Genomic DNA, 20,627 nt, shown 5'->3' on the forward strand with positions numbered 1-20,627 from the left:
TGGGCAAATGACACAATATGTGTTTGCTGCCAGGAGAAGCTGAACATCAGGGGTTTAAATCGGTGTCAATCTTCATTTTGTGTGATGGCATGAAACATAACATGATCTCAAAAGATAATGTCAATTACATTAATAGTCGCTTCATATACAATAATTAACTCGAACACCTCAATTGAACCCCAATCCTTGTTTCTACCTGAGAAACCCCAAATCAATAGAAATAAAGACTATTTTTAGAGTAATTAGGGGTAAAACGACTCTTTAACAGGCTACAACAGCAGGAGACTACACTGGGTGCTAATCGTGTCAGCTAAGAACAGGAAACTGAGGCTATAATTCACACAGGCTCACTAAAATTGGATAGTATTGCCTGGTCTGACGACCCTTAATTTCTGCTGCCACTTTCAGTTGGTTGGGTCAGGATTTGGCTTAAACACTATGAAAGCATGGATCCTTCCCACCTTGGATCAGTGGTTCAGGTGTGTGGTGGTGTAATGGAGTGGGTGATTTCTTTTTAATTTTTGTTTTTGTTTTTTTGCCAAACTTTGGCACATTTAAATGCCACAGCCTACCTTCTTACCCACATCTTTTGTTATTTGCTCTCATCGTCACTAACGCAGACAGGAGATCTTCCTAACGTAATGTGCAGTGCTTCAAAATACAGATTTTTACAATAACAATTTACTCTTCTCTGTATAAATAATTGCTGATCTCTCATGTTTTCAAGCAAATTCCATTCAAAATAAGGAGTTGGTAGTTTCGAAAACTTCTTTAAATGAAGACATATAGGGCCTATTAATGCCAACTCACCAAAACACAGAAGTCCACTTACTTGTGCAGTACTGCTATCTCATTCTCAATGCTGTTTTCCTTGCCCTCTAAGGCCTTCTTGGGGATACACTTGACGGCCACCAATTTCTGAGTCCTTTTCTCCTCAGCCAAGACCACCTCAGAGAAAGCCCCCCTGAAACACAAACACACAAGTCGGTCTATTAGACCTGAGTTTATTTATCCCAGGGGCTTCAGCTCTTCACATGCATCACTGACACTGCAGAAAATAAGAAACTCCAGCTCTGATGTTAAACTGGTCTAACTTTTGTAATTCTTGGCTACCAACATCTAAAAGCTAATATAAATTTTAGCCTGCTGATGCCAGATTGTGTTTATTTTTAATATCAGCCGCCTCCCGAAGTCTTTGGCGTGCTGAGTCAAGTTTTGGAAAGACTACAACCTGGTGGGATGAGTTGGAAGCACCAGTATTAAATATCGAGGTTTATCTCAGTGACAAATTTTGATACTGGCCAAAAGATTCTAAGTCTGACTCATGTGATGCTGTATATCAGTTGTATGCTACAGTTTACATTGTCACAGATTGAATAATGGTGTATGTGAAAGTCCATATGAACAATAAATGGGGAAAAAATAGCCACAGAATTTTTTCCCCCTTTTGCAGGCTTCATAAAACTTTTGCCTTTTACCGTCATTTACGTAAAGAACCCAGGCTTTGACTAGCTGAAGTACTGCATGCACCAATCTAACAGCCGTTTACACTTCTTTCTTTTTTATTCTCTTGGTTTCTCTAACCAGGAAAATCAAAACAAGTAAAGCATCTGAAGTCAGAGTAGCAAAAGAATAATAGCACTTTCCCATGACCCATTTCAGAGTGGAGGTGGACCTCGAGCATTTTGACCAAAGCCCGAAGAGTTCTGACTCAGCTCCAGTGCTGTTCAATAGCTATAAATCCTGAGCCACAATGATAGGCTTTGACACTGCAATACAACAGAAACAAGGTCACGGTAGCTTCAATGCAACGTTTTAGTTTCTTCATGTGTAATGTAACTTACTGTTTCAAACTGTGATTATTTTAATAAAATAAAATAAATAAATAAGCAAAACTAAAGGAAAAAATATTGGTAACATTAAAATGACATAACACTCTCCCTACAGCAGAAGGTCTTCTGATTACTGATTTGTTTAGCCTACTAATCAACCTACCATATATAAAGCTGTACTTCACATACCACAATAAATAAAAGGAAGGGCTTTCATGAAAAACTAGGGTCTTCCTGATTTTTACTTTTTTCCCCCCATACACCTACATTACAGAGGCTTTTTAGGGAAAAACAAAAAACAAACAAACAAAAAAAAAAAACAGATGGAAAGACCACTATGGCACATAACAATCCTGGTAATTAGCCCTAAAGCTTAACATCTGTGCATCCCATACCCATGACCTTATGCTGTGTTTACAACACATAGGATGGACTGTTGGGATTATGACACTGTGAACTGGGTAGTGTCGGGTATATATTTGGTTTTCTACTAAGTGCTAATGTTGGATGAATCTGAATGTTTTGAGCAAGCATATGAACACAACATCATGCTGTTTGTATAAATTACAAACACCAAGTGAATACATTTCTTACTGCAATGTGTAACACCGGCAAATTTATTAATTTCAAAGCTTTTGATAGTCTCATGCTTGAATTCACTGGGTCATTCTCACTGATTTTTATGAATTTTTGCAATGGTGGTTCTTCCAAAAGCACGAGGTCATCACTCTCAGTCAGTTTATTTATGAAGTCCATTTAAACACAGCACAATGCTAAACAGCAAGTAAACTATTATATTAAAACTATTTATATAAAGAGTGAAAATGTTTAGAACAATAAAAATAATGGTTTTATCCAACATTCTTCAGGTAGGCGTGTCAGGCAAGCCATTACACAACAAACACAAAAATTGGAATTTTTATATCTCACCTGAAGAAAATCTGAATTCTGGTAAATGATGTGTAGTTTTACAGGAAAGTTCACATAGCTTGAAATAACTCATAATGATGTCTTGCGATGAAGCAGTAATTCACACTACAACAGACACTGACAGTGAACATTGCTTGTTTTTTGTTTTTGTTTTGTTTTTTTAAATCTATGATAATTTTAGTATTAGCTGCCAACAGCATGTTCAAACATGACTCCGTTTTCTTAAAACCAATGGTACGATAAGAACTCAAATCAAAAGTGGAATCAGTTGTTATCTCTCTGGTTCCAGACAGTCTTTTGTGTAGAGAGAAAGGAAGGACAAGCATTCAGTCTGGAGATTTACAGATTCATTATTACTGCCGAACATGAAGACTTAATGTTTTCATACCAGCAACACCTGAAAAACAAGCAACTCTCTCTTCTCTGTAAAGTAATCCTAGAAAAAAAAATCCTGCGAATCACATTTACATTCATAATTCAAATTTTAATTTTAAATAAAATAAATAAATTCTTGAAAGAAAGGTTGATTTTGTCTAATGTTATTTATGGCTCCTGAGTTATATCAGGATTTTCCATAAAGGGAAACTGTGTTGGCAAAGGTCGAGTGCACTGAGCAGTGATAGATGTCCCCTGCAGTCCTATTTTGGCTCAGCGTTTGTGTTTGGATTTTTTGCAGTATCTTATAAGAGTTGTTTGTGTTTTTTGCTTTTGAAATGTATTTTCATAGTGAAATACAGCCCATGATCAGCATAACAAACTCAAAAATTGGGTTTCCATTTTGCTACTACTACTGAAATACGCACTGCCATGCATGACATTGTGATATTTCAAGTCATGACATGCAGTGGTGCACACTGGATAACACTGGCAATGGCTTCCTTACAAAATAACTACAGTGAAACTGCTTGCTTCCTGCTTACATTTAAAGAAATTGAATACACAGATAGAGGGCTTACAATTTTTTTTTTTTTTAGTTGTCAAGCAAAATTAGTAAAGATAGCAAACGAACAGTAGTTGAGCTTAGATATATAAGCATGTTATGCAATGGGTTCTTCCACAAACTTTATGCAGAGTGACCCTCATGCAGGTCTCTGGTGATGTTAACTACAAAACTCAAAGAACCCCGAACCCAGATCTTGATAAGACTAACAGTTACCCTGTGAGTGAGGCTTCGTGGTCACGTGTCAACAAGAAACTAAAACTTGTGCAGGAAGGCCATCAGCTTTGGCAGAAATCCAGCTCTGTGGAGGAGGTTGTCACTGCTGCAAATTCCTCTGCAGCATCTGGAGAATTTAGCTGACATTCTCCATGCTTCCACTGACAAACCAAAAGGGCTCTTGGGAAGTGTCAAACAGTGGTTCACAGAAACGGTCTTTGACTACAGATATTCGAGGGGGGATTTTATTTGTTTTGCAAGATAAAAACTGTATAATCATTTTGCCATGTGAAATAATGCTGATGTATATTTGCCTGACTTGAATATTTAAAATAACTTGATATTTATATTTAACCACATTTTGCCATCAAAAGAAAAAACCTTTTATGCTCCTGACTTCCCATCACAAAATAAGACTGGTCATTGTTTTCATGCAGTTCCCAAAATTACTTCCTTATTTTCTGAATATCAGGAAACAGTCCTTCACTGCGTTGGTCCTTGCTCTTTCACCTTTAAAGGGACACTTTTACTGAGCAGCAGCCTTGACGATCACTATTTAATAAAAACAGAAGAAGCAGACAAGAGTTCAGCCAAATGGCTTCTACACTTGTCACGACACAGGAGATGCCAAACAAATGAGACTGTAGCAGCAACCCTCAAGTACTGTTGTTATACAACTGTTTTACAGTAAATTATCTGAGTATTATTTGGTGTGTCTGCCACTTTCTGTGTGTCGGCTAAAAAAAACATAAAGAATATAGAAAGGATAGCTGTGTCGTGGGTGTAGCGTGGTGTTGTGAGTTTGCTGAAGGTTAATCCTAACCAAGGTTTCAGTTGGATTATAAGGTAAACAAGCGTGTTTACAGAGCTGTTCCCGTTCCAAACAGGACGTTCTAATCGGCACCATGGGAACTGTGTCCAGAAACAGGAAACACTCAGTCCCCTCACCCTCACGCACACACAGGCATGCAGACATGGTACGACTGGACAGCTATTAGCTGCTAAGCCCTTAATGAGGACTAGCTTGCCACTACACAAACAGTAGGGCATTTCTCAGAAAAACACTGTGTAAATACTTTACACAGTGGCTTCAATATATACATATTGTATATAGTCAAATATAGAAAAGACCTGTACACAATTAGGCCTCACACACTTTAAATATTTGCATAAACTCTCTATCGGTTTTACACCCCACCCAAATGTTTGAATAAGACGCTGAGTTGTTTTATTATTAATTTTACTCATCGTAAATGGTCAAATGTCAGCAGACCCCTCTGTTTCTTCTATTCTGATGACAACACCTTTTTTATTTTGTTACTGTTGTATTATATAAAGTAAGTGTCAGTGATGATGCACATATGCCAATTAAAATCAACTCTGCAAAGGACACATTAAAAAGAGAAAATCAACAAGGAAGTATTTCTTATGTGGCAGTGACGTTTTGAGAATACTAATCTTCCCTGACTATCTGCCATGGAAAACGACAATTGCTTATTTCTCAAACTCACAGCAATTCTGCCGTCTGTCCCGCTGAGAAGTTGGTCAAGAAGGTATGTAAACAGATGACAAAACTGTAACTGTGGAAAGGTCAGAGAGACATAGGGAAGGACCATCTGGCCCAATCAGAGCTGAGAGATACCCTACTGTGAAACTGGACCTGAAACATAAAAAGACCATCTTTGCTCTGTGGGCCTCCCAAACATGAAGAACAGCACAATCAAACCACAATCTCTCTCGATTTACATATAACAACACAGCACACAGACACAACACATCGGTAAAATGTGGTCATATAACCCTAAAGGGAGACTAATTTAAATTCTATAATGACCATTTTTTTCTCCACCAAGGCAAAGAGACAAGTCTGAGACAGTGAAAAATATTTGTCTGTCTGTCAGCAACATCACACAAAAACTGCCAGAATTTAGCCTACATTAGCCACATCTACCTCATGAGTAAATAATGTTGCCTATGTTGTGTTTACAGCCTATTGCTTTGAATCACCTGATCAAAACTACCATTTACAGACGGCTGATATCTCAAAATTATGCACCGTGCCTCCTTTGTCACTGGCACCTTGATATAGCAAAATACATCTCTCACTTCCAACTCATCACATATGAACACATATATAAGAGCACTTGGCATAAGGGTACATTTCCAATACGATGGGTTAATTTTTGGCATATTTTAACTCAAACTGAAAGTTTTTCCTATACTATATTCTAATATTATACTATACCTAACACAGTAGTTTCCCAAGCAAGTAAAAATTAGTAAGTAAAGATCACATAAATTCAGAAGCTTCCAGATTACCGTCCAAACCTTTTCTGCCTTTAAAAGACCATCATTAACCCTCTGCATTGAACACAAACTAACAGAGCATTGTATTGGTGTGGAACAGCGAAGAGTATGTTTGCATTCTGCTCTCAGAGTTTAGTTATACATCTGCAGTATTAAACCATACACATACTGTATCACAAATGTCACAAGTGAAATGAAAAAGATTTATTTACTTGTAAATGGTTTAAAATATAACCTACTGATATTGACAAAGTGCACCAAAGACCAGCACCATGGCTAAACTAAGTTTTTTAGTGTAATACCTTAGTACAATCCACACTACAGTTCAGTGAAGGAATATTACATAACCAAACCAAGAAAAGCAAACAGCTAAATCTAGAGCTATGAGCAACATAGGGAGCTACTGGCTAGAGTGAACTCATCAATTCACCAAAAGACAAACATTGCTCCTGAAGTGTGTACTGTTGTCAGTCTCTGAATGGTGATGGCAGACAGACAGCAATCCCATGATTCCTCTGTCCTCTCTAGGTTACTACCCAAATATTTCTGTAACTGTAAATCGAAATATGGGAAACACTAACAATTTACATTTAGCCATCTGATCTGTTCATGAGACACCAAGGAACCATCAACAAAAGATATTTTCTGACTTTTTATATGGAATACTATTAGTAAATTAAATTTAAAAAATTGTAAATCCACAAATACACAAGTGCTGGCATCATTAATGGTCAGCTTGTAGCATGAAAACATTTCAGCAGAAAGAATCTGTCCTCCACTGAGAATAATTAAGCCACTTTGACGATACACAGTCTATCTGGACCAATCATCTCATGACGTAGCCTCTGCAGCTAACGTTGTTTCTGAGGATAGAAATTCTTGGTATTGTTATCTGCTATTTCCTCAATAAATAACAAAATTAAAACCCTCAAACTGTAATCACAAAATAGCTGAAGGTTTCAAGTTTGAACTATGGCCATTTTAGGGTCTATGACTATGGTCTCCCTACCAACTCCAGTTAATTCAGAACACTGCTGCCTGGATTTTAACTGGTACTAAGAAATATGAGCATATTTTATGTTAAACGCACGCACACACACATGCACCATTTTGAATTTTGTAAAATCCAACTTTGAATTTTTGCTGTTCTCCAGAGCCCATAAAAAGGTATTTGGGAGAGCCATAAAAAAATCCCCCAAAAGCTTCCATTACCTTGAACCTTACCCTGATATACTGAATGCTCATATATACATTTGCCTGCTAGTAAAGATTATGCTCAACTATAACTTAAGGTATCGCATGCAGAGCAAGTTGCAAAAAAGCAACAAGAAATTTCTAAATTTTTTTGACGTGGAAATGCAAAGTATATACATACATTTAGGGAAAATTTACCCTCAAAAAGTGCACTGTAAAAAAATCAAGTGGATATTTTGCATTGATAAGCTGGTCCTGCTGTTTCAGAGATTCAGGATTCATTCAATTCTCATGAAAAGGCAGCAGCAAGGAGAATTTTATGGTTTGCTCCAGAAGCTGAAGCTGTATGATGAATGCTTTCGTACATATTTCAGGAAGTCAGTGGGGCAGTTTGAGCTCCTGTTGGCATAGTTGGGACCACAACTGAGGAGCCAGAGAAATAATTTCAGAGAGGTCATTGCGCCTAGCTGTTTATCTGAGGTAAAAAAAAACAGTATTAAGTTAATATTTCCATATCATTGTATATTCACTACCGATGTGCATGTTGAGCTACGAGGACTCTTGTTGCTTAATATAGTGATCTGATTACTAAATATTTTAAGTGTCCTCTGTTTAAAGACCTTTAAAGTCTTCACTAATTGATTTTGTTTTATAGTTATATTATTTATGGATTCTGACTCTCTTTGGCAGACAAATTAAATTTCCAGCACACACCTCTTTGCAGTACGCCATTGGACAGGCATCAACAAAAGACAAAAGTAACAAGAAGCTCTTAAATAATGTCAAAAATCTACCCAGCTACCAAACACACAGAGAGTAGTTTGCTAGTAGTTTGAGTGTTGAGAGAGATCAAAAATAAAATTTAAAAAGGGAATGAATATTTGCCATAAATTAGCCAGAAAAAGGACAAATAGACATAAATGGTCACTCTTGGTGGATGTTTACATAGCTCACTGCTATCTAGAGGCCTAAGCTCTGTTACTACCAGAGCTTTAGTATCCATTTAAGATAAAAATAGACCCAACTTTCCACTGTTTAAACTCCACTTACTGGCAGGAATTGCTTTGAAGCACATACATGAAACCAAAATCCCCCAATCAAATCATATAGCAGAGTATAATTAAGCTAGACAGCAAAGAACACGCATCCCTAAGGATTTCTTGGACTGGAGATAATAAGCGCATGGAATGTCTTTTCAAGCCAGTTTGCTGATATGTGGACAGCTTGAAATGTGAGAAATATGAACAATAAAGGATTATAACAATGGAGAAGGACTGTGGGAAGATGTACATGACAAGCCTGCGAGTGTACTAAAAGCTGTTAGGGGGATATATTGCTGTGAGCAGATGGAGTTGCCTAAGTGGGCCAGACAGTGGGCATATATATGTGTGTGTGTGTGCGTGCATGTGCATGTGTGTGGATTCAGGAACTGCAGGCTATGCCATGCTGAGTCGCAGACTTCTGTTCGAATTAGGTCAGGGCAGGGCTGAAGGGCTGAAGGTGCCATAAGCAGGGATGGATTTTGAGGATTGTGCTGGAGTTGGAAATGGTTCTAAACTGTCATTGTTCCAAGGAATGGTTAAACTCCACTGATCTGTGCTATGGCTGCTAGAGTGTCTCAATGAATGCATATTTAGAATACAAAAATCAGTCCCACTTGATTACTATTTTTGGAATTTGAAACTGAAAGAGCAGCGAAAAGACAGAATAAGCCAGATGTGGGGGTGGGTGGGGGGTAGGGGTGGGGTGGTGGGGAGTAGCATGCCACTGCTTCTACCCATAACTCCTAGTGTGATCAGTGTTTGAGACACTATTACAAGGACACAGTAATGTATTGTCTTGTGCTTTGCTTTACAGTACTGGAGCAAAGCCCCATCCACCTTCTTCCCTTTAATATCATCTATTCTGCAGCTCAGGCTCAATTAAAAAAAAAATAAAGCAAACCAGTCTTCTTTTTAGGCTAGCTATGAGGTGATAACGTCACAGAAAAATTAATACTTTTGGGGTTTATGTGAAGATTAAAAACTGACATTATAATAAGCACTATTATGGGAATACGATGGGATAAATATGGTGGTAAATGAAGAGGTAGGAGAGTTAGGACAGAGACAGAAAAAAAGAAGCACGGAGAGATGAAAAATAGATGAAGTGGGGCAGCTCTCATGCTGTGAGACTCATCTGCTCCATAAAGGTGGCTGTTTCTTTTGTCTGAACGGCTTTGTTAATCATCATTTTCAATTTGTTTGATTCAACTTCACACACGAATGCTATAGTAAAAGTGAGTCTGTGCTAAATTTCCTTCAAACTCCATGTGTGTCTGAACCTCCACACTACACTTTAGACTATAAATATGTTGGCATAGGGATGCGTGGGGTGTTTTGTTCACTTATTACTTGGAAATATTGCACAACACAGCAACAAAGCAATGCAGCAAGAGATGGATTCAGCAGCAGCATCTAAATTCAGATGGTATATATAGTAATTATGGATAGGAACTGTATTTCTTTACAAGATTATGGAAATACTATGTAAACACAGTATTTGTGTCAACTAACTGTGGTTGAGGATGTAACACACACTCAATTTCTGGGCAATCGCTTTCATTTGCAAAGTGACTGCACAGGTTACCTAATGGGATGCAACCTCCAAACAGCTTAAGTCCATCTTGGACTCACTTCAGTCCCTCTCTGACAAATTGGAAAAGAAGTGCAACTAACTGCCATCTAATTTAGAAATACAGATCGCCAATCAGTTGCAAGCAACCTGACTCAGTATGACCAATGAGTGCACTCAACTGGTTGTGCAAAGTTGACATTTTGCAGTTAAACTGGCACACTGCAGCAACTACGTCACCATCTGAAGACACTTCTTTCAGCTGTTTCCTTATTTACAACATGTCGCCACACTAGATGGCTCTTCATATTTGCATATCCCCCCGAGGCATTTGGGTCTCCTCCCAGTCTTAAACCGGGGATCGTGTTAGGCACATGTGTCAACCACTGCACTACAAAGCCTGTATACAGGGAGTGCAGAATTATTAGGCAAATGAGTATTTTGTCCACATCATCCTCTTCATGCATGTTGTCTTACTCCAAGCTGTATAGGCTCGAAAGCCTACTACCAATTAAGCATATTAGGTGATGTGCATCTCTGTAATGAGAAGGGGTGTGGTCTAATGACATCAACACCCTATATCAGGTGTGCATAATTATTAGGCAACTTCCTTTCCTTTGGCAAAATGGGTCAAAAGAAGGACTTGACAGGCTCAGAAAAGTCAAAAATAGTGAGATATCTTGCAGAGGGATGCAGCAGTCTTAAAATTGCAAAGCTTCTGAAGCGTGATCATCGAACAATCAAGCGTTTCATTCAAAATAGTCAACAGGGTCGCAAGAAGCGTGTGGAAAAACCAAGGCGCAAAATAACTGCCCATGAACTGAGAAAAGTCAAGCGTGCAGCTGCCACGATGCCACTTGCCACCAGTTTGGCCATATTTCAGAGCTGCAACATCACTGGAGTGCCCAAAAGCACAAGGTGTGCAATACTCAGAGACATGGCCAAGGTAAGAAAGGCTGAAAGACGACCACCACTGAACAAGACACACAAGCTGAAACGTCAAGACTGGGCCAAGAAATATCTCAAGACTGATTTTTCTAAGGTTTTATGGACTGATGAAATGAGAGTGAGTCTTGATGGGCCAGATGGATGGGCCCGTGGCTGGATTGGTAAAGGGCAGAGAGCTCCAGTCCGACTCAGACGCCAGCAAGGTGGAGGTGGAGTACTGGTTTGGGCTGGTATCATCAAAGATGAGCTTGTGGGGCCTTTTCGGGTTGAGGATGGAGTCAAGCTCAACTCCCAGTCCTACTGCCAGTTTCTGGAAGACACCTTCTTCAAGCAGTAGTACAGGAAGAAGTCTGCATCCTTCAAGAAAAACATGATTTTCATGCAGGACAATGCTCCATCACACGCGTCCAAGTACTCCACAGCGTGGCTGGCAAGAAAGGGTATAAAAGAAGAAAAACTAATGACATGGCCTCCTTGTTCACCTGATCTGAACCCCATTGAGAACCTGTGGTCCATCATCAAATGTGAGATTTACAAGGAGGGAAAACAGTACACCTCTCTGAACAGTGTCTGGGAGGCTGTGGTTGCTGCTGCACGCAATGTTGATGGTGAACAGATCAAAACACTGACAGAATCCATGGATGGCAGGCTTTTGAGTGTCCTTGCAAAGAAAGGTGGCTATATTGGTCGCTGATTTGTTTTTGTTTTGTTTTTGAATGTCAGAAATGTATATTTGTGAATGTGGAGATGTTATATTGGTTTCACTGGTAAAAATAAATAATTGAAATGGGTATATATTTGTTTTTTGTTAAGTTGCCTAATAATTATGCACAGTAATAGTCACCTGCACACACAGATATCCCCCTAAAATAGCTAAAACTAAAAACAAACTAAAAACTACTTCCAAAAACATTCAGCTTTGATATTAATGAGTTTTTTGGGTTCATTGAGAACATGGTTGTTGTTCAATAATAAAATTATTCCTCAAAAATACAACTTGCCTAATAATTCTGCACTCCCTGTATCATTAACTGTGGAGGGATTTCTGAATTTTAGTTTCAAATCTCTGAGGTTCTGGCTGAACTCTAAATAGTTAATGTGAATTTCTGTGTATGCAGATAGCAACATGTTTGCAACACACCACAACTGATTTGTGATTTTTGCAGTTTCATCACAAACACAATGCACATAACTGTAATCTGATCCCATTCAGCTGCAAACTGGCCACCACAGTCTGACTCTACCTCGTTGCTGTTTATCACTGCCTTGCTGGGCCAAAGTCACTTTGAAGATGGCAACTGACTGTCATCGAAACAGTCATTTCAAAGGGAACCGAAACACAAGTTCATTGTATGCTAGTGTAACTGTAGCATAAAATCTAACAATAATGAAACTTGCAAGATCCGGACAGAGGCCTGCTGCATGTCCCATGATTACTATAAGATTTATATACTATAAGAGAGGTTAATAGGAGTATCAGAGAGACCATGGTCTCTCTAAATCAGAGTTCTCAAACATAAGGCCCAGGGGCCATAACTGACCTAGTAAAGACTCCAATGCGTTTTTTAATTTTGTTTGCCTTTTTTAAACAGCTTTTCCTACTGGCAGTAATCTACCAGAACTTTTTTCTGTAGTTTTATACATTTATTTATTAGTTCTGACAGATTTTGTCATTTACTACAGCAGCATTTTTTATCATGTAGAAAAACTGAGCAGTAGTGTTGAAACTGCACTTCTTTTTCTGATAATAAATGTGATTAAATGCGTAGTTAAACATCTTTACACTGACAGAAAGGGGAGTTTCACTGAATCAGCCCACTTAAGCTCAAAGTGGGCTGAATGTGGCCCACAGTTTAAAATGAGTTTGACTTTCCTGCTCTAAACAATCATATGATTTACTGTAAGAACATTTAATGCTACAGCATGGTCAAAGCCTCATTTCTGGTCATGCAAACCATCGTCATTCACAAATGAAACTGTGCGTAAAAGTGCCCAAATAAACACACTCAGACGTATGAACATTTAGTGCTGAGTTATTGAACCCTTCCACTCAGGAGCAGAGAGCCCTTAGACAGAGAGGCAAATCAGTGTTAAAACCCATGTAATTTAGCCCAGAGGCACGAGTATGAGGGAACAAGTGAAGCAAAAGGTTCCTCTTTTCACTAACAGATTGTGTCCCAGCACTGACTGTTGAATCTGTACAACAAATCAACAAAAGTCTTGTTTCTCAGTGAAATGCTGGATTCATCAGCAACACAGTTTCATATCAAAGAAATACACACTGATGAAGCTAAAAAGATTAGTATCTCATCCATCTAATAGACACTAAACAATATAAGCTCACTCTGAAGTCTAAACACATAAAATTATCTGTGCTCTTTGCTTGGTAAAAAGAGAAGAGAAGTGATGAATGGATCCTCTTTCATTCTCAGAGGTGCCAAGTCAAATGGGGGGAGCTGAAGGTCAACAAGAGATAACAGAAATAGAGAAGTGTTATTGATTATTATAATTATACTGCATGTGCCTATAAACATACACAACGGGGCAGAAAAGAAAAACGAGTGTTGTGGAGATGAATCCTTTTACTCTCTGTGCCTCTCCATCACCCCTGCATGTACAAAAACACTACTCTTACCCAATCAATTGCAGCCAATAGCAAATCATACAAACAACGAGGGCCACTGGGTCACCATTGAACATGACTGACGAAGACAGGCAGGGGCCAATCCATCAGCCCTAACGATTTTAGATGATTACACCATGCACCCCTGCTTTTTCTGTCCACTTCCTCTTATAGCCAGTCTCTTGTTGCTTTATCTCCTCTGTGTTTTGCAATGTATTCTAGGCTAAAAATACCAAGAATTTCCCCTTACTGCTCACGGCATGAGAACATGTGCAGCCATTTAAATGTCAAAAAAGTCAGCATGGTTCATTTGTGCACTTTATCATCAGTGAAGAAATCTCAGAGCCTGTGGCTAAGTGTGGGAACATTTCTTGCAAAGAGATGTTTACAGGCACTACAGTGAAAAAAAAATCAACATCTTAACAACAGAAAGGAGGGAAAAAAGTGAAATAATGGAGGACACTTGGATTCAAATGACATAATAGGTCATCTAGTCTTTGAAACAGAAAAGGTTTCAAATAAAAAACTACTGATGCTTAAAGGCAGATTCACTCATATTTTCTATATTAAGTTGAAAAGGCTCTATTATAATATATTATATAATATATAAGATATTTCCTATTTTCCAAATACAGCGCTGTGACAATGAGCAGTACACCTGGGGCAACATGACTCATGACAAATGCTTACCAACATATTGTAGAGAGAGCAGCGAAAGTCAATATTTGAAATAAAAGGTTAGGAAAGTACCAGGAGAGACAAGGAAATTCAAACTTCTCAGTCAAAAACATTGGAATATGTATGCGTGGCTTCATATACCCAAAGCCTTAAATTCAAGGTAACTGTGACAAATGCTACTTTTAATATTACCACATCTTTAACTAGAAACGTAACTGTAATACACTATATGTGATTAACAAAAGCCCTGAAGAGGATCTGCGGCGTGCTCTTATGCTCAGCTGTGTGTCCTCAACCCTGCATAATGAACGCTTTAATTTCAGCTGAAAATCAAAGGGCAGCAGGATACACTGGGATCCTCCAGCCCACACTGAACACAGTTTGAAACCAGGAAACAGAGAGCAGGTGATAGAGATGTGGAGCCAAAAATGAGGTTGGCTTTCTGACAGCCGGGATCCAAGTTTTGAGTTGGGTTGGACATAAATCGAAAGAGAGAGAGGTTGGGGTATTAACTTAAGGGAGGATTTGAGTTGATTGCAGTACCATTGCTTGTTTTTATTAATCCCCATCTGTTTTGATTACTGAAACATGTGCCTGCAGCTGGGGATTAACAGTATAAACCAATGCAAGCAGCTGTTATGTGGTTCATAGGAGTGATGCACTGATACACAACTTATATTAGATACTGATCAGATAGCTGGATGGGGCATTTGTAACAACAGGACACTCTATGGGGCTGACCTAGAGTACTGTGCAATAGGCTTGAGCTACCCCTAATTTCTTTGTTTTATTTCCAAGGAGCACCACTTTCTTGCTTTTTTTTCACTCATTTTCAGTCCAATTCTTGTACCTGACCATTTTCAAAGCCACTTAACACTGACCTATGAATCATTCAATATAAAAAGGCTTTTAAGGATAGCAAAACAGGAAGAAAATGTTGGGGTATGCCAAATTGCACAATAACTAGACTAACTAGACCAACAGGTCTGATGGACTTATGAATCCAAATGTGAAAAGTTTTAGTTCAAATTGTCAGTATGTACAAAGGAGGTCAGGAGAGAGTCTACAGCCATCTGTAAAACACAGTTGAGCTTCTGTCATGGTTTGGGGCTGCATTTCACTCCGCTGTGTTAATAATCTTGTCAAAATTGGTGAAATTATCATAAATGCAGAAAAGGAACACCAGATTTTGAGACAAGATGCAGTATCATCAGCATACTACCTAATTGACAACAGCCATTTCCATTTCTCAAACACACTGCCAGTGCAGTAAAAGCATACATGGATATTAGAAGTGTGAAGGACTATTCATGAAGAGTGCTTAAAGAAATTACCAGAAAGCTGAGAGGTCAGTCTGTGTTGAAGAGTAGAGGTGATCATGCCAAATATTAATTTTCAAGTTCATTAGAATTATATAAACTATTTTTTTACTTTATATATATTATATTTCCATGTATGTTGATAAATATTTCATTAAATTATTTTCCAAGCATAATATTAAACAATATATTTTTCAGAAGGGTGACTTAAGAGTTTTGCACAGCGCTGTATTTAAATCATTTCTATATTTAATAGGTTACTCATCAGAAAAGGTGCACCAATATACACGACTATTGGACACGACAAACTTTTAATAGTTTGTAACTCACTAGGTGATTTCCAGCACAATAAAAAAGGCTGATAAGTGTGCTTTCCATTTCAGCTTCGCTCTCTCTTTCTCATTTTGGATGTTGCTATATTAGATTTTACACTTGTTAGGAAGATTTTATAGCACTTGTTTAAGCCATCAGCTTCATTACACTCATCTATACCTGTCTCTCTGTCCAGCTACACTCCATGTGTGTACAGAGGGGTACACAGGGGTAAAACTGAGAGCAGAGAAAGAGAAGAGAGACACTGGCAAGAACGTTTAGGACAGCAAAATGCAAGTGCAAAAACTTTGATCAACATCAAAAATACAATTTGTTTGTGTGTACCATTCTTTGGTATTATTTCGATCATAAAAACCTTTCAGTACATTTATATCATTGTATGTATCTGTTACATTTGCTTTGTGAAGTTTGAAAAACATTTAATTTGAGCCTGATGCTGGTTGAAAGATAAAATAATGATTTCTAGTCTTTAACAAGCTTTGTTTCTCACAGTCAGGTAATGTATACTGGTGCTGTATCAGTATTCAGTATTGGCATAAACCTAAAGCACTGGTACTGCAACAGACCAAGCATCCTAAAGTGCTAGGATAACTGTGTTTTTAAAAACTGAAGACCCCTGAAGGAAATAAATGTGACATATATAAATAACAAGTCATTTAAATACACATTTGATTATTATGCATTTACTGAATGTTTTTGCAAATTCAGGACTGGTAAATTGATGACTAATGTTTAAGACTAATACTAATGGTTTTACATCAGTGAACGCCTCCATCATGGTCAAAATATCAGCAAGGAAGGTTCCGAAAAAAACCAACAAACAAACAAAAACGTGTGTAGAGAAAGGTATAGCGTGGTGTCAAATTTTGTGTGTTTCCATTAAAAAAAAATTTTTTTTTAAATCTGATTCACAAAGCATACACATGCACCCAGTGGTGGATTATTAATAGCGAATCAAAAACTTTGTTTCCATAGTGACTGTTTGAGTCCATTATGGAAAGTGTCTCTTGTTGTTACCAAGACAACAATCCAGCAAAGGCAAATGAATGTGGCAAACAGCTGAGTGATGTATTGAGACGGTGATCTCTCCATAAACAAGCTCAGCCCCAAACCGGGGGCAGGTGGAGAACAGGAGAGATGACAATGAGAGGGTTGAAAGGATTTTCATGTATGCGCCCGTCAACCAGGTTCAGTTAGGAACTTTGGTTTATGCACATAAAATGCAGTCAAAAAGACATTTCAGGAAATAGGTATCAACTTGGAAGTGATGAAATTGGAATGCAGCGTTAAGTTTATGTTGCTATAAATTCAGACTTTGTCATCTACTTATGATCAGTGCTTCTGCAATGTGTCACAGGTAATTTGGCAGCTTCAGGTCTTTATTTTGTCTGTATTTTCCCCATTCATACTACAGTACATAGCATAGTGTATAGATATACTGTATATGTATAGATATATATCGATAGATCGATAGAGAGATAGAGAAAGTTTGCATTGATATTAAGTTACTTCAAATTCTCATTAGGATTTGGAAAATGTTTCTACTTCTATCAGCTCATGACACAAAAGGAGCAAGGGGAGGTTTTATAAACTCACAAAACCAGCTTAGCTTTCACCTTGTATTAGGTTTCATCTAAGTTCACAGAACTTAATCCAAGACTAACAAGGATGTGGGTGTATGGAAACGCGCTTTAAGCAAGACACCTTGGACAAACATCCTGTCTTATGACACTCAGCATCCATGGTTAACAAATTTATAACCAGTAGTTATTGTAGGGATTAAGTGTTACAAGTACCTATGCATGCGCAAAACAATAAGTGCTTAAAGGGGAAAAACGGATCCAAATTGCTACAGTAATTTTGGGAAAACACTTCACAGGGAATGACAGTGGGCTTATTTAGACAGAAGGACGATCTGAACCCCAGCAAGAGCTTAGGAAGACAGAAACAGTCTTGATGTCTTGATGATGGAATAAATTGTATTATTATAAAAGCCAAATCACATCAAGATTTGACTAGCATACTGTGTGCAGCTACGACAGTGGGATTCCTGCATACTAGCACATATAGGCTAGCTGCGCTTAAGATATGTCAGGAATGATTCAAGCTTCTATAAATGACAAACAGCGGGGATGCCATTCAAAAACCAAGCATGACCATTTTGAGATGAACTGATAACACACAATCACACCCATGTGAATAAATCCTGAACTGAATTTTTATGATTTATATGCTATGTTTTGGAGGATTTATACGTCTCATGCTATGATTTATTCATGAAAGAAGCCACTTTCACATTTTTTCTCCCATGAAATAACAAAAGCCAGAAAGTATAAATCAATTTAACATTATGTTCTATGGAAACAAAAAAAACTAGGTCACATTCACGAGTGAATCACACTAAGACATATTAAGTCATATAACACAGGCACACCCGCACGCGCGCACTTTGAGAGATTACACGGCAAACAGATCATTAATAAGGAGACAAGCACAAATCTGCAGCCAGCTGAACTCAGGACACTACATCCAAACACACTTCAGCGATATAGCAGTCTTGTCTGCAAGTACTGATAATACAGAATGTAGGCAAAGACTACTGGTGCTTTGATGAAAAACAGCTTAAATAGTTTTCAGAGCAGCCAATCCTCCTTCATAGTGTTTCACACTCAACAGCGACACAGACGTAAAAACACAGTGACAGACCAAGAAGTGAGAATCCAAGTCTGTTAAATATTTTTATGTGTCACTAGTCTCGTATAATGACATATGTGCTGGAATAAACACAGACACTCAGCTATGCAGTTTGACTTTATGCTTGATTTCTTAAACAGTGAGCCACACATGTACAGAATCACTGTTACATAAAACATGTTTCCCAGTTAAACAGTATATTACAGAGGAACAGAGAATGAAGTGTTCCTCATTTGGCTGTTAAAGCAGTATAAATTAGTGATAATTTTTTGAGAGGTCCTTTGGCTTAACAAGCTTATAATATAAGAATAAGAATAATCTGAAGTAGATCAATAGATTACTTCAGTATTAATGCTGATCCTTCTCAGGAGTATCATTTTGGCCTTTCGTCGACACTGCATTAAACAGGTTTACATTTACGAGGCTGTGTGTTTACCTTGTGTACTTCCTAAGAAATACACTTCTTTATGAGGTCTAATATTGTATTCATTTACACACAAGCTACAGCTGATCAGCATCTCAGTGTAATGCTTTGTGGCAGGTTTGTTGACACTGCACCAGAGAGGTAGATCAACAGGATACCGGTGACACGGCAGTGTTCCTCATACATAGACTTTACTTGGGCAGACTGCCAAGGTATACTGAAATCCTCCAAAGCATATTTGATGACCCATTTTTTAAATCTGTCTAAGAGAACAATAACATCTGTTACAGGGTTTTTCATACATCCATTTATTTATTCAGCTGCTGATAACCATATAGACTATATACGCAGCAGATAAGTGTAGCCACTGACCCTGAAAAGTGAAGAAAATCCTGACCCTGAAAAGTGAAGAAAATCCTGACCCTGAAAAGTGAAGAAAATCTGTGGGAGACTAGATGCTGGGTTAAAAAATAAATAAAAATAAAAATCAGTGTCACACACAACACAAGTAATTGTGAGGTCATAAGCTAAATTCACAAGCTTTGATCAGATGATCCTTCTGAAAATAAGTCCATCTTTTAGTAGATATAATACTTTAAAGAGAGAAAGGCAGGTGAAACAAATGGTGGAACACTTTAGTTTCACAAAACTAAAAGCCTGACATTCATAAGAGCGCCCAGCATAAAGTTGGCTTGCAAAAGGCGGCCCTTTTAGGCGGATGGTTGCATAACACCGCGTATGCATCATTTGCCTATTCAATACATTCACGGCTGAGTGCCCTTTACCAACTATGGTTTCTACATTCTTCAAGCAGCAACACTTACTAGGTAATTACATGTATAATGGTTTAAAAAAATGAAATCCAGCGCCAGGTATATATTTCTGGATTTTGTCCATGTGAGACAAGTGAATAGACAGGCATTAAAGAGCACACCATTTTTGCACTTCATGGTTCTGCAATGTCTTGGAGAGTGTGACAAAGACATCTCGCAAACCGACAGCACAAAGGATTTCAACACTGTGGCAAAGACACACTTACGTGCCCAGGACGTCTTTGAAGTCATACTTCTCCTTTATGTCCGTGGTCTTCTTTTTCCAGGCATGACAGTCCTCATCCAGCGGCATCTTCTTGTTGTGACGCTCGGAAACAATGCTAGTGAGGAAAAACGGGGATAAGGAGAAAATATTCATAAATATCAGCATTTAACTACCATAAATACTTCACTGACAGTTTAGGGCTCACATCTCTTATGCTTTTTATTGCACATCTATTTTTTACCCTTATCAGTTGGATTAAACATTTCATATCCAAATGTAGGTCACATTACTATGTGAGCATTATTGCACTGCTGTCGTGTTGAGAATATATTAGTTGTTTAGCTGATTTATTAGGGTGTGTATAAGCCAGGTGGGTGTCTGTTAAGCCACTTTTCCACTAGAATCCACATGACTCATCTTAACTTGGTTTTTAGGTTTTTCCATTAGATGATAATACCTTATACCAAGTACTTCTTTAGTACCTACTAGACCAGGTTTCCAATCGAGCCAAGTCGAGTTGTAATGTCAACAGACTCCA

General features: G+C 38.1%; 1 protein-coding gene across 3 annotated transcripts in view; it reads right to left on the bottom strand.

Moving 5' to 3' along the window:
- The window catches only part of camk1b (calcium/calmodulin-dependent protein kinase Ib), a 39,629-nt gene that overhangs the window by 13,105 nt on the left and 5,897 nt on the right, over window positions 1-20,627 (bottom strand). For all 3 annotated transcript variants that reach the window (XM_003441376.5, XM_025907368.1, XM_005469338.4), the window contains 2 exons: window positions 20,091-20,204; window positions 833-964 (listed from right to left, as the gene is read on the bottom strand). In XM_003441376.5, coding sequence (XP_003441424.1) covers window positions 833-964; window positions 20,091-20,176 — 218 coding nt within the window. In that variant the 5' untranslated portion in view covers window positions 20,177-20,204. The remainder of the gene's footprint in view (window positions 1-832; window positions 965-20,090; window positions 20,205-20,627) is intronic.

Source organism: Oreochromis niloticus, linkage group LG5 (assembly GCF_001858045.2).
Source record: "Oreochromis niloticus isolate F11D_XX linkage group LG5, O_niloticus_UMD_NMBU, whole genome shotgun sequence".
Lineage (NCBI taxonomy): Eukaryota > Metazoa > Chordata > Actinopteri > Cichliformes > Cichlidae > Oreochromis > Oreochromis niloticus.